Source organism: Echinops telfairi, unplaced genomic scaffold, assembly GCF_000313985.2.
Source record: "Echinops telfairi isolate 266 unplaced genomic scaffold, ASM31398v2 ScPeMD7_7457;HRSCAF=8495, whole genome shotgun sequence".
NCBI lineage: Eukaryota > Metazoa > Chordata > Mammalia > Afrosoricida > Tenrecidae > Echinops > Echinops telfairi.
In genome coordinates, this window is record NW_022111357.1 from 15,702,331 (window position 1) to 15,722,844 (window position 20,514).

The following is a 20,514-nucleotide window of genomic DNA, read 5'->3' on the forward strand; positions in this document are numbered from 1 at the left end:
GGAGGGAGCCCTGCCCAAGCACACCAAGTGGTGGGGCACCACCACCCCACCTCCTCACTGGGTCGCCCAGTGCCTAAAACACACACACACACACACACACAGTACGCAATCCAGCGTGAGCCACACTGCTTCCTTCTCAGGACCAGCCGGCACGTGGTCTGTGCTTAGTGACTAAGGTTCAAGCAGCCCTGTGTGTACAGCCCTTGGGACAGAGTAACTACTTATCAAAGGAGGGTCAGAAATGCTTTGTCTCCTGAAGATGTGCAAGGCCTGGGACAGGAGCAAGTGACCCCAGATCCTCTCTCCCTCCCCTGGGGGTGCCTGGTCTCAGGCAAAGGGCCCTGGCCAGTTCTCTCCTCTTGTCTTCCTGGATCCCATTTATCTGCACCTGGCAGCCCTGAGACCCAGTGCCAAGGCACCCCTGTGTACTCAGCCTGGCAGCCGCCAGGCCTACAGGAGCCAAAACCCACTGGGGGAGGGGGCAGAGCTGGTTCTGCTTCTGACTCTCTGGGTGACCTTGGGCAGACCAATGCCACCTCTGGATCTCAGCATCTCCATCTCCAACTAGGGCATTTGGACCACAGTCTGGTGGGGGATGGGGTAGCGGGGGTATGGATAGTCTTCGGAGCGCTCTACCCAGCTCTCTGAGAGGCTGAGCCTTCCTCTGCGCCACATACTCAGCTCTCAGGGGGCGGGTTTTGGTTGTTTTGAACACGGGGGTTTTTTTTGCTTCAAGAAGATCTGAAAATCACTAGACAGCTGTCATTTGGCTACCTGGCAACTCTTGCCTTCTGAGGCAGAGTCTCTAGAACCATAAAATTCTGAGATTCCTAGAATCCCAAATTATGGATTGCTGAAGTCCCACAGTCTAAGATGTACTGGGATTCTGACTGCCAACTGAGGATGCTCTGGGAAACGGGAGCCCGCCAACCCCTGGCCAGCCCTTCCAGGTAGGGATAAAGGGAGAGGGGTTTCTCCATTATGGACCCAGAGGGCCCCTCCTGAGGCATGCTGGGCCCACAAGAGGGGAGGTCCCAGGAAGAGCCAGGGCTTGGGGGCTCAACTTGTGTCACCTCCACAAGTCCATGGAGGACAAATGTGCTGCAGGGGGCTGGGAGTCAGACTCCAGCTGCCCTTCGGGTCCTCCGCGCTGGAACCCACTCCCCGCACAGCTCCTCGAGGCAGGCACTGAGCCCTCCCCTGGATAGCAGCGCCTGGCAGCAGCCAGACTTGAGTTCCAGCCAAGCCACTCCAGGCAGCTCTAGTTCCCGAGTCTCTGGCTTCTCACGGCCCAGCTCGGGGCCATCCACAGGCCAGACACCCGGGCTGGCCATCCTGCACACACGCTCCAGACACCGCCCACCTGTCCCCAGCCATTCCTCCTGCTATGCCCACCAGATCTCTGAGGGGCAGGAGCCAAGGGTAGACCAGGGCAGGAGCCTCACTCACCCCTTGCGGATGATGACAATGATGGCCCCCAGGAGGAGGATGAGGACGGCAAGTCCCCCTGCACAGATTCCTAAGATGAGCCCCATCTCCTCCGATCGCTGGGACACCTCCAGGGGCCGCTTGTTTTCCTTGCAGGCAGCTGGGAGGGGACAGAGGAGGGCGATGGGCTCATTGGGGACAGGACTTGCAAAGGCCAGAGCCCCACGGAACGAGCTGGACAGTGCAAACACACAGAACGCTGGCCCTGACTTGTGCTACCTCTCAGCCAGACCTATCTCCTCACCTGCAGTCCCCACCTCTCTCTCCCACCATGGAAGCCAGAGGGAGCAGTGACAGCCCAGAACCATCTCCCCATAAGGATTATGACCCAATACTCCCACCATAGATCTGACCATGGGGCTCCTGACAGGCCCTCACTGGGATCGCCCTGGGGCCCTGCACCCCAGTATGGGAGAAGGAGCGGGGAGGGTACACAAGGACCTCTGCTTCCATAGCCCTGATCCTCAGCATGGCCTCCCTGGAGCTGGGCAGGTGGGAACTGGGTAAGAGGGCTGGACAAACCCAGGGGCTTACCTTTCCGGGCAATGCGGATACAGTTGAGCCGGGTCTCCTGGAGGCACAGACGGGGGTCTCAGCGCTGGTGGGGCCAGGACCAAACCCTGGCCTGACCCTCCGACAATGCTTCTTGGGCTCAATCGGGGCTTGGACTGGTGCAGACTGTCACTAAGGATACCACCCACCTCACAGGAGGGGCCGCAGGGAGAGTGGGGGCTGGGAGGGAGTGCTCTACAAATGAGCCCCAGGAGGGGGGTCAAGGCAGCTGAGAGGAAGTGAAGGGGTGAGCCTCAGAGCAGAGGGCAGGTCTACCTCCCGGATTGGTTAAGAAGTCTGAGAAGGGACCCTTGGAGGGAAGTGGGTGGTGCTCCAGGGAGGAGAGTGAGCCTTCTCTCAGGAGCAAGCAGCCAGCTCATAGCACCAGGGCCTGGGGAAGCGGGCCAGAAGCAGACTGAGGACTTGAGTGGCAAGTGTAGGGCCTGGGAAATAAGACTCCGGAAGCCTATCCCACTGGGTGGGAAGGAGCCTGGTGTCAGGATGGGTGGGGATCAGGGAGGAGGGAAATGCCCAAGGGTCTCTGGCTGCCCCTCTGGCATCTGTGGTGGGCCAATTTTTAGGCATCCCAAACCTGCCACCCATGTCCACCCCCAAGACCCCCAACCAGTCCCTCACCCCCTTCAGGTGACTTGTTGCCTGGAAATAGATGAGGTAGGCCTTCCGGGGCTCAAGCGGTGGGTTCCAGAAGCCACGATAGGTCTGGTTGTCCCCCACGGTGAAGGGCATGGCCTCCGGCAGGCTGCTGGCCGCCAGCTCAGCACCAAAATAATGCGCCAGGCCCCGGGCCAGCGCTGTGTCAAACGGCATTGGCACCGGGAAGCAGTCCTGGCCACCGGGCTCCCGCCGCAACCGCCGTGGCCGTTCCTCCTCCACAATTACCTGGTACAGGCTAGACAGAGGCGGGGGGAGGGTGGGGGGGACACATCATCAGGGAGACCAGAGGCCAGAGAAGCCGTCTGGGGGCTAAGGACGCAGGCATTGGGTCAGGAGGCCTGGGCCCTCCTGGGTGCTGCCTCTTCCTAGCTGGGAGGATGGCGACTTCCTCCACACGGGCCTGCTCCAGGAGGCAGACGTGATGATGAGTTGAGGTCATGTACTAAGGAACATGGCGAGCTTAGCACACAGCCAGAGCCTGTCCACTGTTGGGGCTACAACTGACCTGAGCGGAGGGAGCCCTGCCCAAGCACACCAAGTGGTGGGGCACCACCACCCCACCTCCTCACTGGGTCGCCCAGTGCCTAAAACACACACACACACACACACACAGTACGCATGTACACCCACGACCACAGGCTCCACCCCTCAGTGAGCAGTGACCACCCCCGGGCCTCCGTAAAATAGAGCGTTCGACTAGAATCCATCCATTCATTCAATCATCGAGTATTCACCGAGCTCAGACAAGGGGCCAGGCACTGTGCTGGACACCCAGGATCTAGGCTGCCCAGACCCGGCTCCCCCAGGGAGGAGCAGTCACCAAGCAATCAAACATTCTGCCTGGGTGCCCTGCCATCCCCGCGTCTCCCAGCCGACTCCCCACGGTCGTGCGGGGAAAGTCTGAGCACAGTGTCTGGCTACCTCTACGTGCGTGTACTTCCAGGCACCTCCAAACGCTCTCCTACCACACCCTACAACCCTCAGATGTACTCACAAACACACACATCACAGGGGCACCAGGCCAGGTCAGAAAGTTCTGCCACACAATCACAGAAACGTTTACTAAATAAACATACCAAAACAGAAAGCTGTTGCTTCTCAACGCCTCCCTCGTCTAGCGCTGTGGGGCTCTAGGGTGGGGTGCTCCTCTTTCTAAGCCTCTCCCAAAGAAGTCTGCAGTCCTTCACTTAGACCACACCCAAGATGAAATTTGGGCATCCTCCTGGGATCACACTGTGTGTTCAATGCTCTTCGAGTTTTAGGGACAAAAAGAAGTCTGAAGGGGAAAGACCAGGGCTATCGGGGGCGACAAGGCCAGCTTTCCCAGTGAAAGTCTCCTAGGATAGACCTGCTGCTCTCAAAGAATGGGCAGGTGCATTGCTGTAACGGGAAAAAATGCCCTGACATACGTTCCTGGCTTTTTTCTCACCAATGCAGTTTTCCTTGTCCTGCGTCCTTTGAGAAACTCTCAGGATTGCCCTTGGGGTCCAAAAACAGTCTCCAGAACCTTCTGAGCGGAACTTTCTGCCTCGCCGAAGTTAGCTGGTCGAATCTCTTTGAAAGCCACGGTTTTGATTGGACCTTGTATTGAAAGCCCCCTAAGGACTAAGATCAGTGTGTCACTGAGAGAACTTGCCAGCAGCCATCCGCTGACTGCAGAGACACGCTGAAACACCTTTTGTTCAGAATAAGCCTTCTGTGTATAAACGGAACGCTTAGTAACAAGACTTTTTGACTGGCCTTCATGTAGCCCAGACACACACACACACACAGCCACCTGTACACAGACCCCGACTTTATCCCCTAACCGAGGTAGTCACCAGCCTCTCCTGGGGAGAACTCATGGAGACACAAGCTCTGGGCCCCTCCAGAACTTTAGTCCTAGCCTTCTAGGAAGCCCATCTCTGGCTACCCAGGAAGGACCCTCCAGGGAAAAATCAGGGAATAAAGAAAGCCACCAGAGTTTCACTTCTACATGGTGTCTGAAGGAAAGCCCAGTGACAGGCCTGGATGACCACCCCTCCAGGTGGGACACTGGCCTTCCCACCTGATGGGTGCTCCTCGACCCTGTGCCGGCCTCAGCAACACGGTGATGGTGTTCTCAGACTCGCCCAAGGGTGAAGGCATGTCGGCGTAATCAAAGCTGGGGGCTGGGGAAGGAGACAAGGCCGTGAGCACAGGGCCAGACCACGGGACCAGAAGGGCCAGGCCCCCAGCCTCAACACCTGTCCCTGGATCTCTTGCCCTCCTTGATCCCTCTGACCTGGCCCCTGACCTTGAGAATTGACCCCTGACCTCAACCCTTGGACTCCACTAGCCATGGGCTCTTGGAACCTCTGACTTAACCCTCTCCAGCCCCTGGCTTCAATCCCTAAATGGTGCATTATCTCAGCTGCCCCTGTCCCCTTCTCCCCCACCTTGTTCTCTGCCCACAGAAGTTTGGGATCCTGGTCCACCTCCTTAGGGACCCAGCTGGGGTGGGCGAGCTGACCTGAGATGTTGGTGGTGATCTCAGTGAGCGCCGCCTGTCCAAAGCCTTTGCCGGTGCGCGCCCGCACGGAGAACAGGTAGGTGGTACCTGGGTGCAGGTTGGAGAAGACGTGGTAGGTCTCATTGCGGAGCTTGGAGATGGTGCGGCGCGGGCCTGGCACATTCACTGCCGGGTCTGAGGACTCAATGCTCTGGTAGCTGATCTGGAGACAGCATGGGCAGGGAAGCAGGCTCAGGGGTGGGAGAAGGTATCACTAGCTCAGAGGCTCTCACCCATCCACTTTCAGGTGAGCTAGGGATGAGGTCTGGCTCCAGGGAGCAGCTCAGGGAGGCTGCATTCCTATCAGGCCAGACCTCCCCACTATCCCTCCCTCACCCCACCCTGAGTCACAGAGCAGACCCAGGTGGTGGGGCGAGGAACTTGACAAGCACCTCTGTTGTCCCCACACTCCGCCCTCTCCAAACTGTGCAACAGAGGGACAGAGGGCCTTCCTCTGACCTGCCTCCAAGGGTGCCCACTGTCACAAGGGCTCAAACCCACCTCATACTGTGTGATGAGACCGTTGGGCTCCTGGGGCTCCTCCCACTTGAGGAAGATCATGTCCTCCAAGGGGGTGAAGGTCAGGGACTCAGCGGAGATCCCTCCAGGCACTGTGAGGGGAAAGGAGGTGTGAGGGCAGGAGAAGGTGGGTTGTGGGGCCAGATAATCCAGGTTCAAATTCTAGCCTGGCCGTTTCCTGGCTGTTGTCTTTGAACTTCTCATTCAACCTCTTTGAACTTGTGTGTCCTCCCCTGTGAAATGAGCACGATAACAACCCCTTCCTAACCAGAACTGGAGGAGCGCTGGCAGCCCAGTGGTTAAAGTGCGTGGCTGCCAGCTGGAAGGTCAACAGGTCAAACTCACCAGCAGCTCCATGGGAGAAAGACTAGCAGTCTGATCCCACAAAGACTGGCAGCCTTAGAAGCGCTCTGGGGTAGTTCTATGCTGCCCTAGAGGGTCACTGTAAGTCAGAATTGACTAGATGACCGTGGGTTTGGGGGTGGGGGGACCAGAATTAGGCGAGCCTGGGTGGAACGAGAACGTGTAACAACATAAATGGGCTTAGCTACCCATTGAAATCGTTGGAGTTTGTGTCCATCCTCAAGAAAGGCCAGGTGATGTCCTTCCCCAAAAAATCATCCGTGGAAAACCCTCTGGAGCACAGTTCTACTGTACACAAATGGGAGGGGGTATCATCAGTCAGAGTCAACTGGACGGCAACTGATTGGGGGCTTTCTCAACCAAAATTAGATGCAGTAATGTACATACAGCTCTAGCACAAGTACCAGCAATTTCAAATGATTCACCCCGTTAACCTAACCCACTGCCATCCCACCTCATATAGGATTTCTGAGACAGTAACTCTTTACAGGTGCAGACAACCTCATCTTCATCCCAAGGAGCAGCTGGTGGGTTTGAACTGCTGACTCTGTGGTTAGCAACCCAACATTTAACCCACAGCACAGACACCCTCATCTTTAGCCCAAGGAGCAGCGGGTGCGTTTGAACTGCTGACCTTGTGGTTAGCAAACCAACACTTTAACCCACAGCACCCCCAGGGCGACTCAGACATGAAAGCTGGTGTTTCCTTGCCGTGCTGGCCACAGTCAGCAGAGCAGAGCATCGCATGCTCCTATTTCACCCCCGGTGGGAGCTTTCAGAAAACGCAGACATTTGTCAGAGAAATGAAAGCAACCGTTGCATTCGGGTGGCAGGTTTATGGGTGATGTTTTCTTGTCTGAAAATGTTTAATTACATAAGCATATGTTCGATGTAGACCATCTGAACAATCATAAAGAAAACGAACAGCCCCGACAACTCCAACACCGGGGGATAAGTGCACTGTCAACATTTTGACAGGAGCCCTTCCAGGCCCGCTTCATTTTGGTTTTGCCTTTTTATTGTGGTTTTATTTTCATTTTAATGTAGCACCTTACCAGTGGGCGTGGTAATTTCTCCTAGAAAGAGAATGGTCCTTGTTTGGAAAATGACCTGGATCAAACTTTGAGGGGAAGCTAAAAGGCAGTGGAAAGCACAGCTCAGGCTAGCAACCAGTGGCAGCAAATGAAGAGTTTAAGAAGGGACAACATTCTCTAGGCACCTAAGTGGTAAAATGGAAAGAGCATCTCGAGTGTCGGAGACGATACAGAGCAACCGGGATTCTCACACATCGGCAGCAAGTGCGAGCGTAAACTGGTACGAGCGTAAACTGGTACCACCACTTTAGAAAGCCATTTGGTTCTGTCTACTCGAGATGAACCTGGACCACCCAAGGGGACTTCAAAATTTTCATGAGAAAAGTCTGTTTATCATTCTATTGTATTTTTCCAGGGCCTTTTTGAAGCCCTCTCATACAACCTAGTCAACCTACTCCTAAGCAAAAGCATATCACAAATGTGTACATAAAGCCCCCCAAATATCTACAATGGGGGGAAGGAGGGGAAAAAAGATGAACGGATACTAAAGGCTCAAGTAGAACAAAAATGTTTTGGAAATGACAGCAACACACATACAAGTGTGCTTAATACAATTGAATGGTAGACTGTTACAAGATTTGTAAGAGCCCCCCGATAAAACGATTATTTTTTTTTAATCTACAAGGATTTGTATTGCACCATTATTCAAAGTAGCTGAAAATTCAAAGCAATCCAAATGCCTCAGAGCCTAGAGAGGGCTAGGTCAAGAGCGGTCCATGTACAGAGCGGACTAACTGCCACATGGCTGACAAACCCATGTGAATCAAAGCAAAGGAGCCAGACACAAAAGAATATATGCTCTATGACTCCACTTGCAGAAAACTCACAACCAAGCAATCACGAATCCATGGTGTTCGAAGTCAGGACGCTGGCTACCCTTGGCAGTGAGTGGCACAGGAAAAAGGATGGCCGTGGGAAGAGGCGTTGGGGTTGCTGGTCAGGTTATTTCTTGGTGTGGGTGTGGGTAATCCCGATGTGGTCAGTTTGTGAGAATGCATTGAGCTGGCCAGTTACAAAATGGTAATCATTATATAAATATATAATTTTTTAAATATCTCAATAAAAAAGTAAAAAATATTACAGAACAATCAGTTCTTGGAAGTGGGGGTGGACAAGCAGGGAAGGAAAGCCGAACTGCCCCAGCAAGGCCCAGCCAGGGTGGGGAAGGAGGGAGCCGAGGTCCACAGGCATTCAGAATGGGACAGCCCAATTCTATTTGAGGTGCTTTGCCATGCTTTGGAGTCAACCCCTGTGGTCCTCACTCCTGCCCCAGCAAATCCTCATTGCTGTGAGTGAACAGGATTAAATCAAGGAAGGAGCTGGATTTCGTGTCTGACCCAACGTTGTGCAGAACAGAAACTGTGTGGGTGGAGCAACAAGAAAAGCTATCAACCAAGGCTCTAAGGGGCACCTGAGGGTTTTCAGCAATCTGGGAAAGGCTTTGAATTTCAACAAAGTGTCAAGTTGGAGATCAGGCTCAAATAAGCAAAGATCCTACCCAGCATCAGGGCCCACTTAACCTGGGCTCACATTAGAAGATAGCGGTTCGGAGTGATGCCGTTAAAGCTAGATGAGCAAGTTTGACTCTCAGCCCTACACCCCCACTCCCTACTAGCTATGTGGTCAGGGACAAGCTACTGACCCTCTTTTCATCAGTTACCTCATCTGTAAAGGGAATCATAACAGTGGGTTATGATTCTACTACGTGAGGTTGCCACGAGGATTAAAGGCACTGCTATTAAAAGCACTCAAAATAGTACCTGACATGTAGGAAATGCTTACTAAGTATACCTTGACATATGCACCACACTGCCTACATCCAAGGACGAGAGAATGCATGGTTTTCAAGGGCACATGGAACCTTTTAACATATGCTGGGCCATACAGCCAGGATCAAATCACAATTAATAAAATTAGAATGTGTGGAATTAAGATAGACAAAGAAGCACTTAGAAAATCCCATTTACTTGGAAACAAAGATACAAAATTCCAGAGCTATTGGTTCAAAGAAGAAATCATAAGAGAAATTAGAAAATAGTTTGAACAAACTGATAAGATACGTCAAAACATATAGCTCTAAAATATAGCTGAAAGAAGCTCAAGAAAATCTAATCAAGTAGGAAGATATTCTGTGTTAGGGTTTTGGAAAGCTTAACATTCTTAACATGTCAATACTGCTCAAAGTAATCTGCATACCTAACACCATCCGTATCAAAATTTCAATATCCAATCCTCGCATCTGCAAGGGACCCCAAATAGCCAAAGCCATGTTGAAAAAGAAGAATAAAGTAAGAAGATTCACACTTCCTGATTTCAAAACATCCTGTAAAGCTACGATAACCAAAACAGCCTGGTAATAGTATAGTGATAGGCATGTAGACCAATGAAATAGAATTAAGTACCAAGAAATGAAATCCTACACCTGTGGTCCAATGATTATCAAAAAAGGTGCTAAAAAGCTGGGGGGGGTGGGGTGCTAAGTCTACTCAAAATGGATCCAAGACCTAAATGAATGAACTAAAATCATAAAACTCTTAGACCAAAACAGAGGTAAAACATTGGGACCTAGATTTGACAATGAATTTTTAAGATACGAGACCAAAAGCATGAGCAACAGAAGGCAACTGGAGCTAACTTGGACTTCATCACAATTAAGAATTCCCATCATCAAAGGGAGAAGACAACCTGCAGAATGGGAGAAAATATTTGGAAGTATAGCATTCATCTGAGAAGGGTTTGTTATCCAGAATATATAAAGAACTCTAAGAACTCAACAACAAAAACAAACAATCCAATCAAAAAACAGGCAAAGGACTGTAATAGGCATTTCACTAAACTGGTCAACAAGCATAGGGAAAAGAATGCTCAAGACTATGAGTGATTAGGGAAACCCAAACCCCAAGCAATACCACCTCTTACACCCACTAGGAAGGCTAATCCCAGAAAAATGAAATGCAGCGAAAGGATTGAGAGTCTGGAGAAATTGGAATCCTTATCCACTGCTGGTGAGATTTAACCTTTAAGATGCAGCCTCGGAGGAGCTGACACCAAGGGCTCAAATAGAAAGAAAATGTTTTAAGAATGATGATGGCAACAAGTGTACAAATGTGTCTGACACAATGGATGGATGGATAGATTGTGATAAGAGTTGTATGAGGCCCCAATAAAATTATTTTTTTTTAAATATGCAGCCTCTGTGAAAAAGTTTGGCAGCTCCTCAAACACTTAAACACAGCATTGCCATTGAAACCAAAATCAAATCAAACCCATTGCCATTCAGCCCAACTTTCAGTGACCCTATACTTTTTTTTTTTTACTCTATACTTTTTTTCTCTCTCTCAATGGAGGGCTTTTTTACATCTAGAGCAACCCAACATTTTAATTATTTTTTTAATAAAAAAACTTTTAAGATATAACAGCAATCACAACCGCATTCCCATAGCAGGAAATGGGAAAAGGTGTTAGTGAGGGCTGATTCTGGGAGGGAAACCCTGATGGTTTCCCGTGCCCGCCATGCTCACTGTAGCCCGACAGCACGGGCATGGCAGAAGGCAAGCCAAGGCAGCCAAAGGAGAGGGTCTTGATACTGACAACATATGTCTGACAGCAATCCATAAAGTCCTCTTCAGACTCTCAAAACACATGCAATGATGCCGAATGCAGGACGATCACAGGCCAGAGGGTAGAGAGTCTTTGGATCCAGTGGCGTTGTAAGCATCTCAGCACTGGCAGGGGTCTCCAGGTGGCTTACTCCAGCTTCAGAGGTCTTGCCAGCTGCAATGTCTCCCAGGGAAGTCAGCAGAGAGAGGTGTCTTCCACCTCCAAGGAGGAAGTATCAGGTTTCCCAGAATTCTCAGGGAAAAGGCATGCCCACATAGAAGTCTCATTGGCTATCTCCAGATTGACAGCCTAAACACCACCCCTACACTCTTAACCCTTAAATTGATACCAGATTAGGTGACTACCCCACCCACCCACTGCCACTGAGCTGATTAGGACTCGTGACAACCCTATAGGACAGAATAAAGCTGTTCCTTGGGGTTCCTGAGATTGTAAATCTCTATGGGAGCAGACACCCCACCTTTCCCTTGAGGAATGGTAGGTGAATAGGGACCTCCACCCTTGGGGTTAGCTGCCCAACATTTGATCCACTTGCTAACAGGGCTCCTTTAAGTATTCTGGAATTCCGACTTTTTGCAATGTTTTCCATAATGTATTACGATCCACTGTTTAATGTCTTTGCATATTCAATAAAACACAGATAAACATATTTTTGGTATTCTCTGTTTTCACCAAGATCCATCTGGCATCAGCAATGGTATTCCTCTTCCCACGTTCACTTCTGAATCTGGCTTGATTTCTGGTAGCTGACTCTCAAGGTACTGCTGTAACTAGTTTTTAATTACTGTTGGCAAAATTTTACTTGTATATGATCTTAATCATATTGTTTAACAATTTCCACATTGTTACATCACTTTTTTTTTTGAGTGACTACAAATGTAGATCTCTTCCAGTTGTTTGGCCAGGTAGCTATCTTCCAAATTTCTTGATATAAACAATAATTGTTTAAATCACAGTAAAATATTTTAATTTAAAAAAAACTCATAGCATGCAGCTAATGGTGAGCTTAAAAGGAAATTTATAGTCTGAAATGCAATATATTATCATGAGAAATGCTCAAAATCAGTGGTCTAAGCTTCCATCTCAAATGCTAGAAGACAGCCAATAAAAACCAAAGTCAGTGCTTAAAAGGAAATAATAGAGTAGAAAATAAATATACAATAAAGAAAGTCAACAAAGCCAAATTTTTACTTATCAGAAAGATCAATGAAATGTACAAGCCTCAAGCAAGAATCATTAAGAAAAGAGAAACCACAAATTACCACTATCAGGAATGAAAAATGGGCAAGCACTATAGATCCTACAGCTATTAAAGAACTATAAGAAGATAATATTTTTAAATCATTTTATTGGGGGGCTCTTAAATATCTTATAACAATTGCATTAAGCATACGTGTACAAATGTTGCCATCAACATTTCCAAAACATTTTCTTTCTACTTGAGCCCTTGGTTTCAGCTCCTCTTCCCCCCCCTTCCTCCCCCCCCCCACCCTCATGAATTCTTGATCAATTATATATTATTGTTATTTCATGTCTTACACTGTCCGTTGTCTCCCTTCACCCACCTTTCTGTTATTTGTCCCCCTGGGGGGTGGGCTATATATCAAACTGTGATGGGGTTCCCCTTTTTCCCCCTTACCCCCCACTTCTACCCTCCCCCTACCCTCATGATGTCACTACTCCCACTACTGTTCCTGAGGGTCTGATCTGTCCTGAATTCCATCTATTGAAAGCTCTTAATTGCACCAATGTGTGTGTTCCGGTCTAGCCGGATTTGTAAGGTAGGGCATGGGAGTGGGGGGGAGGAAGCATTCAGGAACTAGACAGAGGAATTATGTGTGTTTTGTCAGTGCTATACCACACCTTGGCTGGTTCATCCCTTCCTTGTGACCCGTCTGTGAGGGGATGTCCAATTGTCTACAGATGGGCTTTGGGTCCCCACTCAGAGCCCCCTCGTTTGCATCAAGATGATTGTTTGTTTTGGATCTTCTGATGCCTGATAGCTGATCCCATCGGCACCTCATGATCACACAGGCTGGTGTGCTTCTTCCATGTGGACTTACTTGCTCCCCTGCTAGATGACCACTTGTTTAACTTCAAGCCTTTAAGACCCCAGACACTATATCTTTTTATAGCCAAGCACCATCCACTTTCTTCCCCACATTTGCTTATGCGCCTGTTTTGTCTTCAGCGATCACATCGGGAAAGTGAGTATCAAAGAGTGCAGGTTATTAGAACAAAGTGTTCTTGTGTATAAGGAAGCCTTGAGAAGAGGTCCAAAGTCCGTCTGCTATCTTAATACTTAACCTATAAATATATGTATATAGGCCACTATCCCTTTCATTATAAATTAATATATTTACATATGGACATGCCTACAGCTATACATCTTAGGAAGATAATATTATAAACAGCTCTATGCCAAGCAATTTGATGGTTTTGATAAAATGAACAAATTCCTTAACAAGACACAGGACATCAAAATTCACCTAGAGAACATCTTTCAGCCCAACAATAGGCAGGACTAGAAAATGAGGGAGGAAGGTACTCCCGAACAACCAGAGGGCAGAATTCATCCACAAAGCAAAATGGGGCCAACATGGGGCCAGAGAAGGACAAATAGCAACAGGAAGCCAGGGAGGAAGGGGAAGAGTGCTATCACACTGAGGGGACTTCAGTTGATGCCATGAGACAAAATGTGCATAAAGTGTCGATTGAAAACTAACTTGCTCTGTAAAGTCTCTCCCAAATCACAATAAACAAATCAAATGAACAAACAAAACAGGATATTCCTATATCCTTATTCTGATATCTAGTTTTAAATATCCTTATTCTATACATGGTGGTGGTGTGGAACATATGATGGGCTGCTAACCACAAGAACAGCAATTCAAACCCACCAGCTGCTCTGAGGCAGAAACATGAGGCTTTCCACTCCCGTGAAGACCGACAGCCTCAGAACCACCGAGGCGGTTCTACTGCCTCCTCGAGGCTTCCTGGGAGTCAGAATCTACTCAGTGGCAGTGAATGTTGTATATATTTTATATATAATGTTTGAATATACCTTGTCCATCCTGGATATTCCTCTTTCTATTGTTTAACATTTTCCCCAAGTCTATTTTTAAAATTAAAATTGTATTTCTGTATCTATTTTTAAAATTGAAATCTATTAAAAAGCCTTTCCACAAGAAAACTCCTGGCCCCAAGTGCTTCACTGCTGAACGCCTCCAAACATTCAAGAAAGAAAACTTAGCTATCTTACCCAAGTCTTCTTAAGAATAAATATTAGCTATAATTACGTTGTCATTAGACTATTGGTATAATCTTCAGCAAAAAGTCCCGACAAGAATAGCAGTTCCAGACACGAACCAAATATGGTTGGTCGGTGCTCAGTGGCCTGGGAGTGGGGGCTGAGACTCTTACCATCCTCGTCGGTCTGAAAGGAGACCTCCTTGCCATCCTTGCGCCCCTCGGGGTTCGTGAGCATGAGCCGCACCTGGACATTCCGGTAGGGCAGCAGGTTCTTGATGGTGTAGCGACTGGCACCCCGCTCCATCTTCACACACTCCCGGAAGGTCTGGTTGTGGCTGCTGCCCAGGATGTAGTGATAACACAGGGACACGGTGTAGGTGTGGCAACGCGTCACGTTGTAGCCCAGCGGTTCCCACTGGAGGGTCAGCTGGCGGGCTTGGATCTCGGCGAAGGCCAGGCCTTTAGGGGCCCTCATGGGCTCTGGGGAAGGCAGGAGGCAGAGAGAGCAGGGTTGAGTAGCGAGAAGGAGAATGAAGAAGCACAAGGAGAGAGACCATCAGACAGCCGACTGACACTCTCCCTCCTTTGCCCCCCACAGCTCAAGGGACCCCAAGGACACTGAACAAGGAGAAAAAAGACATGATTTATTATCAAGCTATATGTGAGTCCTGGTTTTGCCAGTGAACAAGCAGGGCTGAATCACTTCGCCTCTCTCAACGGTGGTTTCCTCCACTGCGCATGGGAGAATAAGCCTTCCCTCCTAGGAAGGTGGTGAAGATTTAAGGTAATGTGTGCATAGTGCATAGTGCCTCCATGGCTAAGACACAATAAACCCCTCAAGATCTTAGCTGTCATCTTTACGGACTAACACCTTTCACCTTCTAATTCAATATCATCTTGGACTACATCAGGCCCATCTCCATCAACTTGTCACTCCATTTTTCTTAATTTACTGGCCCAAAGTTGTTCTGAACAGCTTGTGGGAATATATATTATTCAAGAATCAATAGAAATTTTTCTCTGTAATCCTTCTTCCAGTTCACAATAAAAAGCTTTAAAAAGAAACAGAAATCAAGATGATGGGGAAAATGAGAGCCAACTAATTAAATAAAGCCAGAGAGTGCCCAGGAACCAGCAATGTATGCCATGGGGGTCTTACACGGGTTCTGAAGTTAAAGTTCAAATGCAGCGATGAGTTCTCTGGCTACCAAGCATAAAAGGAACTACAATATGATATATAATTATCGTGATGATAATAATAATGGCAGCTAACATTTATTGGGGGCTTTCTATGTGCGAGGCATTGTTCTAAATGCTTTATCTCATTTAATGCTCACTCAAATGAAAAGAGTAAAAAAAAGTTGCCATCTAAGCGATTCTGATTCCTGATAATCCCATGAGACAGACTAGAACTGCTGCCCTGATGGCATAATGGGTTGCCAGCTGAGCTGCTAGCTGCAAGGCTAGCAGTTTGAAACCACCAGTCACTCTGCAGAAGAGAGATGAAGGTTTCTAACTTCTATCATAAGTCCCACTCTCAAAAGCCCACGGGAGGCAGTGCTAGCCTGTCCTGTGGGGTTACTGTGAGTCAGAATTGACTTGATGGCAGTGAGTTTGGTTTTTCGGTTTGGATAATCTTTACAGAAAGAAACCCTGATAGCACCGTGAGCTAGAGACTGAGCTACTAACTACAAGGTCAGGGGTTCGAACCCAGCAGCAGCTGCAAAGGAGAAAGATGAGACTTATTTACAGAATTTAATTATTTACAGAGACTTATTTACCGGGTAGGGTTCTGTAAATGAGCCTCGTTTCTCTCCCATATAGTAAGGTCGCTATGACTTGATGGCAATGGGTTGGAAGCTTGACAGTAGGTCACAAAACCTTCCTTCCATGGTGTTACTGGGTGGTTCAAACAGGCAGCCTTTAGGTCAGCAGTCTGGTGCAAACCACTCATGCCACCTGCTATTATTGGCCCTGACGTACTAATATGGAAACGGATGCACAGATTAAGCAGCTGGTCCACAGTCACACGGACCGTAAGTGGTGGAATGGAAACTTGATCAGGCTGGCTCCGGAGTCATGTTCTCACACCATTGCCTTGTGTTAGATGAGGAAATTACTGTCCAAGACAAACAACCCAACAATGTCTCCGAAGAGAGACAGCTGCCCACTAGAGAGCATGCTGTGGTGCTTCACGAGCACGTGAAAGCTCCACAGGGCAAGAAAGTGATCCCCACTCTCTACACAAAGAAGCTTGGGCTTCTGAAGCAAAGTTAGGATCCGACCTACGGTTCCAGGCTCCACGCTGAGCAGCTGGGTGTTATTCCTAAGCAAAGCCCCGGACCTCCAACTCCCCATCTGGAAAATGAGGGGGAAAGCCAAGAATCAAATGATTCTTTTCTCTCTTGCACCCAGATTCTCTGAAATGCAGACTGCTTATCTCGAATTCTGGTTAGCACCCGCAAAGGGTCCCCAATTAGGGGAGCTCAGAACATGCTTAACGACCAGGTGAGAACGTGCCGCTGCTTGGCCTCTTCAGATGATTAAGCATGACCCCAGTGTCATGTTTTATATGAGTAATTTGCTCAGAATGCATTTTACAAGGAAATGCAAAAGGAAATATCAGGCCAGCCTGCTCTTAACTCAGAAGTTTATAAGTAGCCCAGTTTCAGATGCTGACAGAAAGTATAGCACCACACAAGTTTCTCTACCTTCTCGGGAGCCTCCCTTTCTGCCCTGGGCCACAAGCAAGTGGCATGTCCCCAGTCATTTACTAGTTCACCAAAGAGAATCATCTCATCTACTAGGAGCAAGGCCTACACCCTGATATCTTGCTGAAGTCTGGCTCCCTTCTCCCCAAAAGGAAGACACACCCACGTCTCATCACAGGTGTATCTTACAAGTCTGGCTCCCGATGCTCACACTTCTGTGGGCTGCTGGCTGCAAGCCCCCTTATCATCTGTGACGGTTCACGTTGTGCATCAACGCGGCCAGATTAGGAGTCTGCGTGGTTTGGCAGACACTGGACTGATGGTTGTTGTTACGTGCTGTCCAGTCGGTTAAGGAAACGCCGCCCAGGCCTGCGCCATCCTCACACCTGTCCGTAGGTTTGAGCCCGTTGTTGCAGTCACGGTGCCAACCCATCTCCATCAAGGACCTTCCTCTTTTTTGCTGCCCTTCCACTTTACCAAGCATGATGTCCTTCTCCAGGGACTGGTCTCTCCTGACAATATGTCCAAAGTACATGAGATGAAGTCTCTCCATCCTTGCCTCCAAGGAACATTCTGGCTGTACTTCTTCCAAGGCAAATCTGTTTGTTCTTTCAGCCATCAATGGGTGCTTTAAATATTCTTCACCAACACCATAGTTCAAATGCCTCCGTTTTTCTTCGGTCTTCTTTATTCAATGTCCAACTTCCACATGGATATGAAGCAATAGAAAATACCATGGCTTGGGTCAGGCACCCCTTGGACCTCACAGTAACAACCATGCTTGTCAACACTTAAAGATTCACTCAATGCAGGGCGCCCTGTGATCTCTGGACTGCCGCGTCCATGGGTACTGATTGTGGGTGTGAGCAAGATTAAATCTTTCACAACGTCAAGCTTCTCTCGGCTTAGTAGTGGTCTAGTTGTAAGGATTTGGGTTTTCTCTACAGATTGAAGTCTACATACTTCGTACTGAAGGCTGTGAACCCTGCTCTTCATCGGCTTCAAGCCCTCCTCACTTTCCTCACACAAGGTTGTACCATCTGCATATTGCAGGTCATTGATAATCTTTCCTCTGATCCTGAAGCCACAATACAGATTCCCTGATGATTTGCTCAGCATGCAGACTGAGTTAGTATGGTGTGAGGATACACTCCAGACGCACGCCTTTCCTGATTTTAAACCATGTTCCATTCGCACAGCCGCCTATTGATCCATGTACAAGTTCCGCAGGCGCACAGTGAAGTGCTCTGGAATTCCCATTCTCTCAAGGCTATCCATGGTTTCTTGTGATTCACACAAATACCTTGCATAGTCATTGAAACACAAGTAAACATCTTGCTGGTATTCTCTTCTTTCAGCCAAGATCCATCTGACGTTAGCAATGATATCCCTTGTTCCATGTTCACATCTCTTCTGAATCTGTCCTGAGCCTCTAGCAACTCCTTGTCAATGTACTTCTGCAACCACTGTTGGATGATCTTCAGTAACATTTTCTTGCATGTAATATCAATGATATTCTATAATTTGAACATTCTGTTGGGTTTCCTTTGCAACAAGTAGAAATATGGATCTCTTTTAGTCAGTTGGCCAACTAGCAGTCTTCCAAATTCCACGGCATAAACCAGGGAGTGCTTCCAGTGCTTCATCAGCTTGTTAAATCATTTCAACTGCTATTCTATCAATTCCTGAAGCCGTGTTTGGGGCTAATGCTGTCAGTGCAGCTTGGACTTCTTCCTTCAGTACCATTGGTTCTTGCTCATATGGTACATCTTGAACTGGTTGAACATCAACTAATTCTTATTGGTACAGTGACTCTATGTATTATTTCCATCTTCTCTGGATGTTTCCTGCATCATCCAATATTTTGCCCATAGACTTTCAATATTTCAGCTCGAGGCTTGAATTTTTTCTGTAGTTTTTTTTCAGTTGAAGATATGCTGAGCGTGTTTTTCCTTTAGACTCATTGCTCTTCCCTAATGTAATATAATGCAATCATTTCCATGATGAGACTTGATAGGAGTAGCCAATCCGATAAAAGGGAGCTTCCTTGGGGTGTATGTAGCCTGCCTGTGTTATAGAAATGGATGTTTCAGCAAGGCTCACTAGTCCTCCCTTTCCCTCCTTCCCCCTTCCCTCAATCTCTCTCTCTCTCAATCCTGCATCCACTTATCATCTGACCTCTGGTTCTCGAAATGTGAGTCAGCTTGCCATCTGACCTGCAGATTTGGATTCACCAATTCCCACTGACCTCTAAGCCAGCAGCCTGACATCTAGACTGGCTATTTGGGGTTCATCAGCCCCTTCAACCACTTGAGTCAGGAGAAGCCTGATGCCTGGTGCCTGACAAATAGAATAAGAACTTTCTAGCCTCTATTGCTGTATGTGCCATAACATTAAATTTTATTCATTCGTTCGCTCCCTCAATCATTCACTCATTTACAAGGCACCACATAAAGTCCCCATGCCTAGAAGTCAATTTGATGGCAGCCCCCTAGTTCTCTGATGGTACTCCATCATCCTTCTGTCCTTGGAGTGGACGAGGTGGATTTTGTGCGTGCTCACTAAGTGCTCCCATTATTCCCTGGCTTTCTGGCTCTGGTATGACCTGGCTGCCCTGGGTGTGTGTAGTCCCCGGGGGTCTATGGGGGTCAAGGTGCCCTTCTTTCCCTTGCACTGGTGAGGCTGGATCTCGGTTTCCTGCTGCTCTGCTCACTCCCTGGAGCGCCAGCCTCACAGTCATCCAGTCTTTCCAAGTGCCAGTGGGGTGTACTGCTATCTTTGCCCTCGTGCAGAATTTTGAGAAAGACATGAAAACGTTGATGCGAACTCAAGACTTAAGCCTGTGGAGATGACCGTAAACAGGAAAGCGGTTGTCCCACCCATAAGGGGCAGCTGCTACTCGGCTCCAGGCGATAGTTCCATGCAGGACTTCGGCCCTGTAGGCTAAGCATTGGCAGAGCTTCCCCGTTTGCAAGAAAATCCAGAAATTCCCATTTTTCTGTGACATCTCTAGATTGTTAAATACTGGCAACCTATTCAAGCTTTTGTAATATTACCTTTCCAGGCCCCAGACAGCCACCTCTGACATGAAGGATGGAACGCCTAGCCTCATGCCTGGGTTACCTCCCAGCCACTGAGCTAGATTGAGGAGTCTCTGAGGAGAAGGCCATTTCCACTCTGTTTTTCCCTGCACTGATCAAATCTGGGCAGACCCAGGGTGCTGAAATAGTTTGTTGACTACAGACTGATCTGTTGATTGAGGGGTGTGAATTAATGAGTCTCTGTGTGTTTCCAAAAACCATCTGGCACCCAGACATACTCTCTTCAGCTGCCAGCACACGCTGGCAAAACAGAACGTGGGGCTCTCAAAGCCCCACCCCTTCACATTCCACAGGACCACAGACCAGGCTGAGATCAAAGAAGAAATGCTCACGGGCACCAGGAGGGTAACTCATAACATCTGCTGCCTTCGCCCAAAATGCATTGGGTTTAATATTACTAATAAAGACGCAGCAACCATAAAACAGTCTCTGATTTCTCAGAGTCGGAGATCTTATTCTTGCCCTTCATGCTCTGTGACTTTGGAAAGTGAGTTAGTTAATTGTGCCAGCCTGGCCGATAATCACATGTGGGGCTAATTGAAAGGCGGAGGGATAAATGGGTGGTGAGCCTCGCCTTTCTAGTTCTTGGGTCTTTTGCTTTGTGATGG

At 48.5% G+C, this 20,514-nt stretch overlaps 1 protein-coding gene across 3 annotated transcripts in view; it reads right to left on the reverse strand.

The window, feature by feature from the left end:
- The window catches only part of PTPRU (protein tyrosine phosphatase receptor type U), a 67,740-nt gene that overhangs the window by 34,484 nt on the left and 12,742 nt on the right, over positions 1-20,514 (reverse strand). For all 3 annotated transcript variants that reach the window (XM_045298824.1, XM_045298823.1, XM_045298825.1), the window contains 7 exons: positions 14,266-14,574; positions 5,747-5,856; positions 5,207-5,408; positions 4,763-4,865; positions 2,677-2,950; positions 2,023-2,059; positions 1,450-1,588 (listed from right to left, as the gene is read on the reverse strand). In XM_045298824.1, the coding sequence (XP_045154759.1) occupies positions 1,450-1,588; positions 2,023-2,059; positions 2,677-2,950; positions 4,763-4,865; positions 5,207-5,408; positions 5,747-5,856; positions 14,266-14,574 (1,174 nt within the window). The remainder of the gene's footprint in view (positions 1-1,449; positions 1,589-2,022; positions 2,060-2,676; positions 2,951-4,762; positions 4,866-5,206; positions 5,409-5,746; positions 5,857-14,265; positions 14,575-20,514) is intronic.